Here is an 11,948-nt window from a genome sequence, read left to right on the forward strand (position 1 = left end):
TATGAACAAATCTTTCCATAAAACACACTTTTGTAATTAAATTGTATGTAATTTTGTACCTTTTCTAGGTTTTGCAGCTTCTATGTATCACAGAAGCAAAATAATTCAAAATTATGAAAAAACACAAATGACGAGAGATTAGAGGAATAAATTATTTTCTATAGATCGACATAGTATTTTTGGGACTAGAAGACGCACCCAGGTTTTGGACAACAGAAAATAGGAAAAAATTTAATTTTTGTAATTTCATAAAGAAACTCTTGGTTTAAACATTTTTTGTTCGGTTATACCACATTCTGAGAGCCATAACTTTTGAGCGGTGAGAGGGCTTATTTTTTGCGGGATGACCTGTAGTTTTTATTGGCACTATTTTTTGGGTACATACAAGTTTTTTTTTAACTAGTTAAACTGCCATGAACAGCGCCATTGCTGTTCCTGGCTGTTAGAGCAGCTTGTCAGCTGTAAAACACATCGTGAGCCCGCTCTGCTCCAAATATCATCCACCTCCCTGCTCCTGCCCCATGATCAGGAAGGGGCTAAGTAAGAAGCGGGCAGGGTGCCTGGTGCAATTCATTCATTACATTTTCGCTTTGAATCTCGATTTCTCATTTATTTATTTATTAATTTTTTTTTTGGTTTAACAGTAATTCCAAGAGATAATTGAAGTTCTTTTATATAAATTACTTTTTAACATATATTGCTATAATTATTGTATGTAACTTCACAACTTTTAACCTCTGCAAATACTTTATTTGATCATAAACACAATTGTAAAAATGTCTTTCTAATTGATTATAACTTCTGTGTTCCCCAGCAGGGAACCGGTTAACCTAATCTATAATTAGTGCACGCAGTAATATTCCTCTCTACCTGTCACCACTTCAGCCGGTCTCCGACATTGCCAGGTTTACACGACTCTGAAAAATGGTCTGTGTGTCAGCCGGATTCCGCGGCCCGATCATGGTACATGTGAACGGGACTCCTGGCATTAGTCATTTAGGCTACAGTCACACGACAATGAAAGAAAAAAAATGCCATTTAAACTGATCAATGGTCAGTTTTTAATGTCCATTTTACATCAGTCTCTCAATTCTCATCCATTTCCAGTCCGTCTTTCATAGCCGTAACAAAAAAAAATAATTTCATTTGTAAGGCTAGATGGTGCCCACATAGTGACCGTTCCCACATGTAGAAATAGTGCCATCACCCATGTAGACCATGCCGCACCCCTTGCAGATAGCATCCCCATGTAGATCGTACCCCACCTTGTAGATCTCACCCCCACATGTAGATCGCAGCACCACCCACCTTCCTTTGTAGAGCGCACCCTCACCTCTTGTAAATAGCAGCACCAATCCCCCTCCCTTGTAGATCGTGCCGCTGTAACTACCACTAAGAGCGGAGTCCCCGACCAGAGGTTTCTGATGCTTTGGCCGGGCATTCCGCTCCTTTTGGGAGCTACAGCAGCACGCTCTATAAGGGGGGGCGGGGGGTTGTGGTACAAGGTGGTGTGCGATCTACAAGGGGGTGCGGTCTACAGCTGGGCGATATCTACAGTGCAGTGTAGCTGTGTACTAGGAGTCCCTGCTTCCCCACGGAACTGCTGTTCTGTACTGTATCGTTTTGTTCACTACAGAACACCAGTTCCGTGGGAAAAAAGGGACCGAACGGGGCTGGCTAGGCGGCAGGGCGGAGCTTCCTCCTGTACGACTGCGCCTTAAAGAATAGATTCTACGATTCTGTTAAACCGAATTGTGAGTCCATAAGGGTGAGTTAATCGAATTAATTTGATAGCCCAGACCTTATATATAGTTGTCCATAGCTTTAATTACTTGGAGAGCTGATCGGAAGTCAATGGGGACGTTTTAGGCCCCATGCACACGACCGCAAAATCGCCTGTAATTACGGGCCCGTTCATTTCTATGGCTGACTGACACCTTTCCCATATGTCTACGGGAGGGTGTTCGTGCTGTAGAAACCTGCCGAAAAAACTAGGATATGTCCTGTTTTATTTTACGATCCTTGCTCTTATACTTTTATAATGGGAGCACGATTCGAAAAAATGGCCGGCTAAGCACCGTTATTACGGGTTGTAATTACGGGCACGGTCGTGTGCATGAAGCCTTAGACTGTGTAAATTTCGACATGGTGGTCAGAAAATGTGCCAAATTTATCAAGATGGTGCATGTTGTATGATAAATTTGGCGAATCTATCTAGACCCTTTTTTTTTCTGCTTTATACCGCCTATTAGTTGGTTTATTTTACGCACTTTTTCCACAGCTAAAATTTTGGCACAATTTTGGTGCACAGTTCATGCCCCTTGTCAGGCCAGACCCTTTCCCACTAAGCCATGCCTCCACGTGGCATGTAAGCCAGAATTATGGCTATAATTTGAACAGTAAATCTGCCCTAATGTGTTCCAATAACATCACATTGGGAGATTGTGGTTAACCCGAGCTACCGTATTTAGTTGTCATATATTTACCATGTTCATGGCATCCATAGATCCAGTTTTAACCATTTCCTAAAAATGTTTCTTGAACCAAAAAAAAAAAAGATTTTGTGTGTAGGCGCTCTAGTAAAGGTAGTCGTATATCTGTCTGTATTTTGTAGGATTGGCAGCATATACAAACTTGTCATATTGATCCAGAAGTGTCAGATGTTCAGAGATATCCGCTAATGACTTCATTTTTGTTCCAGGGCTCTTGACTACTATGAAGTCTGTTCATGAACCGATACCAATTAATGTGACCTACACGTGTTTACATGAAGAAGTTGTAGTTACAGAAAATGTTGTACAAGTTTACTGGAATGTTTCCCTGCTCGCGTTTGCTCAGAATGTTACATTGAAACAAGGTGAGTGAATTGACTATTCATGCTGAGGCTGGAGTCTGGTTCTTTGTTCTGTTTCAGGATTCCCTCTAGTCTAGTTCAGAATTTGGCTTTTTTTTTTTTTTTTCCACCCCCACCTTTCAAAAGCCATTTCAATGTAGCCGTGTAAGGGCTGGTGTTTTTTGCTGGCAGCGTTGTAGCTTTTCATGGCACCATTTATTGTACCATATAATGTATTGGGAAACTGGGAAAAAAAATTTGTGGGGTATAATGGGGAAAAAAATATTGATTCCTATATTGTTTTTTGGGTTTAATTTTTTTTTACAGCATTCACTGTGCGGTGAAAACATATTAAACTCTATTCCGCGGGTAAATACGATTACGGCTATACCAAGTTGATGAGTTTATTGTCGTCCCCCCCCCTACTTTTACAAGAAAGAAAGCAAATATTTAAATTTTGTTTTGTCGCAATATTCTGCGAGCCCTCCTGTTTCTAACTGCTTTGATGCTGCGGTTGCTAGTGACTGCGGCACCTAAGGGGGTTAAACGAGCGGTATCCCGAAGTGTTGGCCGTAACATACCTGCTCCATACTACCCACCGCCCCCCCCCAACTCCCCATCCTTGACCTGCCGTATATAAAATTTGAAACTCCATTTAGTTTGTGTGAGTGGGGTGCCTTGTCGTTTTTAAGCCCATATATTTGTATGTGAAAATGCCAAAATGTAGTTTTCTTGCTTAACATTGTTCTCTCTCTTTTTAATTCAGAGTTCCACTGCAGTGAGGACGCCTCAAGTACCCAAGCTCCAACTACCCATGTAGTAACTACAGCCAATGCAACATCAACCACTCCAACGCCAACCACAAAACCTGTTGATAAACCAATCGTTGGCAACTACTCTGTTTCAAGAGGCTCAGAGAAATGTCTGCTGGCTTCCATGGGCCTGCAGCTTAATGCCACTCTGCTTGTAGATGGACAAGTAAGAATATTGTTCACGAGCATGTTTTGTATCAGTGGTCTGTCTGACTTAAAGGGAATGTGTTGCCAGAAAAACATGTTTTTTTTAAAAAAATTAAACATTTAGTGTGTGGGTGATTAAACATTGTTCAAATTTTTTTTATTTTTTTCGCGAGTCAGGAAATATTATAAATTTTTTCTAATTTATAATACTACCCATTTTTGGTCACTAGATGGAGCTAGTTCCCAAAATTGCAGCATTGCAACATTGGGTTAAAAGCCCTCGCTCTAGTGAGCTCTCAGCATCCCCCCCCTCCTTTATCCTGGCTAGTGCCGGGATAAACGAGGGGTTTGAAAGGTTTAACCTCCTACACTGTGTGTCGCCATTTTTTGAGGTAACCCACAGTGTAGTAGGTTTACATACAGTAGTAAACACACACAAACACTAACATACATTGAAATCTCTTACCTGCTCCTGCCGCCGCGGCTCCCTCCGGCCCGTCCGCTCCGTTTGCTGCCGCTGTTCCATGTGCACAAGTCCGGAAGCCGCGACCGGAAGTAGTAATATTACTGTCCGGCCGCGACTTCCGGTCCACAGGAAAATGGTGCCGGACGGCGCCAATTTCGAATAGGACTGTGTGGGAGCGGCGCATGCGCAGTTCCCACACAGACGCCGTACACGGCAGTCAATGGGACGGGAGCCGTTCGCAGTCCCTATGGGACTGTGGCTGCCGTATTCCATGTCTGTGTGTGTCGTTAATCGACACACACAGAAATGGAACAAAAAATGGCAGCCCCCCATAGGGAAGAAAAAGTGTAAAAATAAGAAACAGTAAAACACAAACACACAAATGAATATAAACGTTTTTATTAAAGCACTAACATCTTTAACATATAAAAAAATTATTTGTGATGACACTGTTCCTTTAAAGACGAAGTACTCATAAATCTGTCAACTTCTTCTTTTTTTTTTTTTTTTTTTTTTTTTTTTTTGCCCAGAAAGGTCAGCCAGTGTGGTGCAACTTTATAAATAATTTTGAATAAACTATTTATTTTTTATTTTTTGAGATACAGCTGCTTTGTACAGATAAGCTGTATCTAGCGCTAAATCCTTCTCTCGTTAGGTCTGCGGGTCTGACTGGTCCAGTGTTGGTGTCTGATGCACTGGATCCACCTATAATCTATCACATCTAAGTTCATAACTTAAATGTAATAGATTACAGGTGGATTTCGTGTCCGGTCTGCAGGACTCACTGATTCAGGTTGTAGCGAAAGATACAGCTGCTCTGTATAAAGATTACAGAGCAGCTATATCTCAAACTAATTTTTTTTTAATAAAAACTATAAAGTTGCACCAATCACATATTTAAAAAAATATTATGCCATTCAAAGGTTTATATAGACTTTACGCATAAGGTGCACTGACTAATTGTAGTAGCAGTTACTTCTCGTGATTGATCAGCTAACTTGGAACCTATGTATACAGTACCTATGGGACTACCTACAATGTGGCAAGTTGATCACTTAAAGGGGTATTCCCATCTTTGACATATCCAATCTAGAACAGGGCCTCTTGACACCTGTCCTACCTTGCTCTTTCTGCTCTCCAGCCACTGACTGACAAGGTGGTAGGAGTATAGAAACAGCTGAGCTTGCTCAGCTGTTCTGGAACTCCCAAAGCATTTAATGGGAGTGACAGAAACAGAGTAGAACGACGAGCTATACTTTTTCTGGAACTCGGGAGCTACGGAAACGGCATAGCTCAGCTTTGTCTGTGGTCCTGACCGCCTCGTGACTCAGTGGCCGGAGAGCAGTGACAGCAGGACAAGGTAGGATGGGGTCAGGGAGCCCCTTTTTTTTTTTTGAGATTTGCCTGATTACCTCTTTAACCCCTTAACGCCGAAGGATGGATGTATCCGTCCTCAGCAGCTGCTAGTTCGCGCAGGAGGACGGATATATCCGTCCTGTGATGGCGCGTGTGCTGCCACTGTACCCACGCGATCAGCGGCAGGAGCACGGCTGTTATACACAGCCTGGCTCCTGCTGCAACTGCCGGAATTGAAGCGTGCTCAGATTCCGGCAGTCTAGCCCATTAAATGCCGCTGTCAATAGTGACAGCGACATCTAATGCGTTTGACAGAGGGAGGGAGCTCCCTCTGTTGCCCCCCCCCCCAAAGAAATCGTGGGTTTCCATGGCAGCCGGAGGGATGACCGAATAGATTGCCTGTCAGTTTAAAAAATTAAATCGGTTAGTTTGTGAAAAAAAAAAAAAAAAATTTGTGAAAATCAAAACTTTTTTTTTTATTTTCTGCCCAAAAAGTGGTTTTATTTAGTAAGTGTCAAAACAAATAACACATATATGGTATCCCCGCGATTGTATTAACTTGAACAATAAAATGAACATATTAATTAAACTGCCGGATGAACGGCGTCCAAAAAAACTCCAAAATACAACGGCAAAATTATTTTCTCCCATTCCCCCCCCCCCATAAAAAAATTTAATAAAAATTAATCTAAGTCCTATGTACTGCAAAATAGTACTATTGAAAACTACACCTTGGCCCGCAAAAATCAAGCCCACATAAGGCCACATTGACGGAAAAATAAAAAAATTACGTCTCTTGGAATGCAGCGATGCAAAAACAAGTCATTTTTTTTCTAAAAGGCTTTTTATTGTGCAAACGTAGGAAAAACATATAAAACCTCTACATATTTGGTATCCCCGTAATCGTGCCGACCCATAGAATAAAGTTAACATGTTTACGCTGCATAGTAAACGGTGTAAATGTATAACGTGAAAATAAATTCTGGAGTAGCTGCTTATTTTAAATTTTCTCCTAAAATAAAGTTAAGAAAAGTTAATAAATATATTATAAGCATCTAAAAATGGTGCAAATACAAAATACAACTCGTCCCGCAAAAAACAAGCCCTTTTACGGCTATGTCGACGGAATAAAAAAAAGTTACGACTCTTGGAATGCGACCGTGAAAAAACAAAAAATAATCCTTAGTCATTAACGTTCAAAATGGCCTGGTCATTAAGGGGTTAATGGTTGATCTTAAATGCTGTTTTTATTTAGTGTGTGTCCGTCCCCATACCTTCGTCATCTGGCGCTCCCTTGGCAAAGCTTCCCTAGTTTCACCCCGGTCTCTGTACACCCGGCTTCCAGCTATTACTTGCTGACACGTCATTGCTGGCTGTACAGAGATGGTCCGGGAACCATGAAATTACGTTCTAATGCCAGGGGAGATGTGTAGTGTTAGGTTTTTAGACTCTCCGCTGTCTTTCGGCATGAAAATATGCACCATAATCTGCATAATTTAGTGCGAATTTGAAGTGGATCTACAGGAAAAAACTCTGTGCTAACTTAGCTTAGGCCTTATTCTTATGACCGGGATAATCGGCTGGGGGACTAAGTCTTTTAACGGCCGTCGCACATCTGCATTAAAATCCATGCAGGTCTATGGGGCCGTTCACAGATTTTTTATTTTATTTCGTTATTTTTTTTTCTTAATGGACCGGGTCAACGACCTGGGAAAAAATAGGACATGTCCTATTTTTGCCCGGCTTCCTCAATCAACTCATTTGAGGGATCCGTGAAAACAGGTCCTGAACGGGTGCGAACTGGGCATGAAAAATGGCCGTCTTATACAGCCGATTTGACACCCGGTCGTCTGAATAAAGCCTTAGGGCCTTACCATACCATGTTCTGGTGAAATATCTTACGATGTATATGCCGAATGCAGCTGTATGGCATAAACTGTAGTTTAGCAACAAGAGGAAGTGGAGTAACAAGTGACTGCCAGATCACACTACACATAGGGTTTTTGTTTGTAGTCTGCATAGGAGCTGCATACATGAAACCGTAGTTTTTTTTCCCAAGACTACTTAAGCTGAATTTCTTATTTTGGATAAATTAAGAAAATTGCTGCAATTGTGTACATATCTTTCTAGAGTGACTAAATCATCCAATATCTCCCATAGCCTGATTATCAGACTGATTAGATTTGTGTACGGCCAACTTGTGTCGCACTCTTGAACATCCAGCATTACTACAGATATTTTCTGTTGATTTACAGATAAATTGTGTTTGTTTCTCTAGACTCGCTGGACTCAATTTAACATTAACCCCAACAGTACCATCAGTTCTGGAAGCTGTTCAAACGACAGTGCGCTTCTGAGGCTCAACGACAGTGGCACTACTATTGTGGAATTTTATTTCTCCGTTGTAAGTATTTAAGCGACTTCTCTAGTGCCTTTTATAAGAAAGGTGGAACACTTCTGTATCTTCTAGTTAAATGGACACTAACTTTTCAAACAACTGTTCACACACTTTTTTTTTTTATGCTTGCAAAAAAAAGAAATCTACCTAAGAATTAATTCAGGAATTTTGAGGCAGATTTTGACATACCTGGGCTTTTTTTGCCACAGTTTTATCGCCTGTGGCCATAAAGCTGATGCTAGGACTGCGGGCAAAAAGTGCCGTGGGTTTTTGTTTTTTTTCTGCCTCCCATTGATTTCAATGGGAGGTCAGAGGTAGAAACCGTGGCAAAAGACCTGCCGCTTTTATTCCCCACAAGCAGCTAAAAGCCACCTGGGGAACAAATACCTCTGCCTCCCATTGAAATCAATTGTGGGGGGGGGGGGTTTGGTGGTCTTCTGCCTAGGATTCTGATGTAGTTTCCATGTCCAGATCAGCGCCAAAAAGCTGTGTGAACAGGGCCATCAAATTTGGTGGATTTATCCATGCAAATTCTGTGAAGTTACTTTCACTAGTTGTCTCCCTTCCTGTAATCTGCTGTCAATCGCTGGATACAGAATTTACATGATGCAGAAGGTTGGGTGTGTCACTTCACAGCCTGCTATACAAGTCTATAGAGGGGGAGGAGGGAGCAGAGAGAGACCCAGACGTTCTGGTAAGATTTGTCACCACTGTGCTGGATTCTCAGCTACACTGCTCGATGCTGCTGTATAATCTCCTCCATGCTCCTGCAGCTTCTATAGATGGGGGAGCAGGATTCTCTTCTATATATGTGCAGTGTATAGATGACATTATAGCAGTTCGTTCCACTCACTAGCTTTGGGACAACTGACAATTACAGAGCCTGCATAGGGAGAAAACTGCTAAATAATAGCACATGCAAGCCATATAATGGCCAGAAAGTTATTCCCCATGTATACACATGACTGCTTGTTCCAGAAAGTCTTCTGAAACTTTATAATCACAAAGTGTACCTAGTGTTGTAAATCACAACGATCGTCTTCGGAGTTACTCATTTACACAGTTATCATAACCTATTATTTTTTTTGCCTCCTATAGAGAGAGAGAAACTTTTATCTTAAAGAAGTTAATGTCACCCTCACAAATGCTTCAGGTATGTGTCCTTCTTTTTTTATTTTTTTTTAAATAACATTTTATTGAGGTTTTACAGAGAGGCAATATAGTTGGTTATAATTTGGCTCCGAACTGTAATTCTGTGTCCGTCGCATGCATTATTGTTTACTTGCTGCACATGCCTCCTGTCTATTTTTCTTGCTTCTTTACTGTCCAAACTGAAGTTGCTGGAAGGTGTTGCCAGGAATACTGTTTTTTTTTGTTCTGTTCGATTATGTGTTATAAGTTTCATGTGGGATTAATTGTGTTGCATTGCAGGAATTTCTCACATAACCAACTACAACCTGAGCTTGTGGGAAGCGTCAATGAGCAACTCTTACCTGTGCCACAAAGAGCAGCTCATCACGGTGTCAGAAGACCTTAACATTAATACTTTTGATGTAAGAGTTCAGCCCTTCAATGTACAAAATGAGACATATGCTAAAGGTAAGTGTGTGCCTATACTGTGATCAAATTATTGAACTTCACTTCTGTTTCTCCCCTGTGGGCTGGGAACACTAACTTTTTGCTCCATGTGAATGCAGGTAATTTGACTGTTTTTGAGCAAAGTTAGTGACCTATAATAAAATGATTTCCTCTTACTGGTCTAGTTGTCCATTCAGATCCTTGTAATAGTTAAATAAAAGTAGTCATAAAGTAATCGCACAGGTAAGTACACAATCCTACAAAGCGGTAGAAAAGCGGTGTGTGTGGAATTCACCTTTTAGGCTTGTGGGGCTCCAGTATTGGATCATACACTGTTATCTTGCAGAATGGTTCTATCTGCCGATACTGCAATAAGAGATGTGGACCAGCTGACCCACTGCCTAATATCAGGTGTGACGGCAGTTAATTTCATGCATAGAGTTTACATGTATTCTTGGCCACGTTGTCCATACAGTTTGTTGTATCTGACCACTACTTCAGTTGGCCATAGACGTACCTAATATAACCAGAATTGTCCAAGAATATCCGGTGTGCTGCATTTCATGATCAGAACAGTTTTTCATGGGGAACTATATAAACACTTGTAGATTTTTGTGTGTGATACCCCTTTAAATCATCACCTTTTTTTGAGTGCCTTTTTTTTTTCTAGTTTTCTATGCAAGTAATCATGTCCATAGTGCAGTAGCTTTAGAAAAATTTTCATGTACGGATTCTGAGTTACGGCATGTGATGGAATATGGCGCGCTTCCCCCCCCCCCCCCCCCTCAGATTCCATATAAATCCATAAGGAGGAAAAAAAGCCTCCACAAGAAATCAAAGTACAATATTTGGCGCTTGTATTTATATGGCTGTGAGCATGAGCCGTTATTCACAGCTTCATTAATAATTTTGCAGTACACTGTCCTAGCATCTAATGGAACCCCTGATTCAGTGTCTTTACTAGGACTTACTCAGCATATTTGTATTCAGGTGTAGCTTCTACAGCAGCAAGTTAGAAAATTAAGGCTGGGTCCACATGCGACCGAAAAGGGTCACCTGTAGATTTTGCTTCAAACTTTACAACAGATTTCAGCCCCCTGTGTTGAAAGGGGTGAAATCGGCAGCATAAATTTACATGCTGAAGATTTTAAAATCCGCGCTGTAGGTCAAATTCTGCCCTGAAAATATTCCATGGCCTATGAGATATGTTATCTCATCCATATGGCTCCTACTGTAATCCGCTGCAGGTTTCCCATGCCCAAATCCATGAAGAAATTTGTTTTTTTTGTTTCTGCTACATGTGGACCTGGCCTCAAACATACAGAATACAGTGCAGTAAGCGCACAGGATAGGTGAGAAGTGTCTGATCACTCAGGGACCAACCACTGGGACCCCCATCGATCACTAGAACAGGGCTTTCCGAGCCCCCTGTTCCTTCTCCGTGCAAGACCGCAGTGAGGAAAACTTTGAATGGAACAGCACTGCGCAAACTAGTCTGCTGCTCCATTTAAAGTACAAAGCTCCGCTGTTTCTGTGAGCACAATAGAAATTGATTGTAGCGGCTCTGTGTGTTCTTGTCCTCTGCTGCATTTGAAGTTCCTCCTCACTGCGAGGGGATGCAGTTAGGACCCTGGTTTTACTGATTGGTGAGGGTCCCAGTGTTATTTATCTAAAGGATAGATCCGTGTCTATTCTGGGAATACCCCTTAAATTATGTTTAGTGGTATCTACTCTTCCCTCCGGAAATTTAGGAAAAATAAAACCACAAAAATTGAACACATTATGGGCCTGTTCACATCCGCGTTCGCTTTCCGTTCCGGTGTTCCATCGGAGGTTTCCATCGTGGAACCCCGCAACGGAAAGTCAAACGGAAACCTTAGCTTCTGTTTGCCTCACCATTGATATCCATGTTGACAAACACGGCTAATGGTCACCGTTTCTACAGGTTTTTGTGACTGAATCAATAGCGCAGTCGACTGTGCTATTGATTCCGTCAAACTTAAACCTGCCGAAACGGTGACCAATGGAAACCATTAGCCGTGTTTGTCACCATTGATATCAATGGTGAGGCAAACAGAAGCTAAGGTTTCCGTTTGACTTTCCGTTGCGGGGTTCCACGATGGAAACCTCCTCCGGAACCCCGGAACGGAAAGCGAACACTGATGTGAACAGGCCCTATTTTGTATTTCCCGGGGAAAGTAAGTGAATTGTCATATCCACTTTATGGCCATTAGTTGCTTGTGACTTATTTCTTCAAGCATACGCTTTATAAATAGGTTGATGGCCTCCTTGGCTTTCATTTACACTTCATATTTTTTCTTTTTCACCCATTTGATTTTGATTTTTTTTCCATTTACA

At 41.5% G+C, this 11,948-nt stretch overlaps 1 protein-coding gene across 3 annotated transcripts in view; it reads left to right on the forward strand.

Moving 5' to 3' along the window:
* LAMP2 (lysosomal associated membrane protein 2) overlaps window positions 1–11,948 on the forward strand; it is a 58,971-nt gene that overhangs the window by 19,133 nt on the left and 27,890 nt on the right. For all 3 annotated transcript variants that reach the window (XM_075835763.1, XM_075835765.1, XM_075835764.1), the window contains exons 4-8: window positions 2,702–2,857; window positions 3,600–3,811; window positions 7,893–8,018; window positions 9,111–9,165; window positions 9,444–9,611. In XM_075835763.1, coding sequence (XP_075691878.1) covers window positions 2,702–2,857; window positions 3,600–3,811; window positions 7,893–8,018; window positions 9,111–9,165; window positions 9,444–9,611 — 717 coding nt within the window. The remainder of the gene's footprint in view (window positions 1–2,701; window positions 2,858–3,599; window positions 3,812–7,892; window positions 8,019–9,110; window positions 9,166–9,443; window positions 9,612–11,948) is intronic.

Source organism: Rhinoderma darwinii, chromosome 8, assembly GCF_050947455.1.
Source record: "Rhinoderma darwinii isolate aRhiDar2 chromosome 8, aRhiDar2.hap1, whole genome shotgun sequence".
In the NCBI taxonomy this organism is placed as follows: Eukaryota; Metazoa; Chordata; class Amphibia; order Anura; family Rhinodermatidae; genus Rhinoderma; species Rhinoderma darwinii.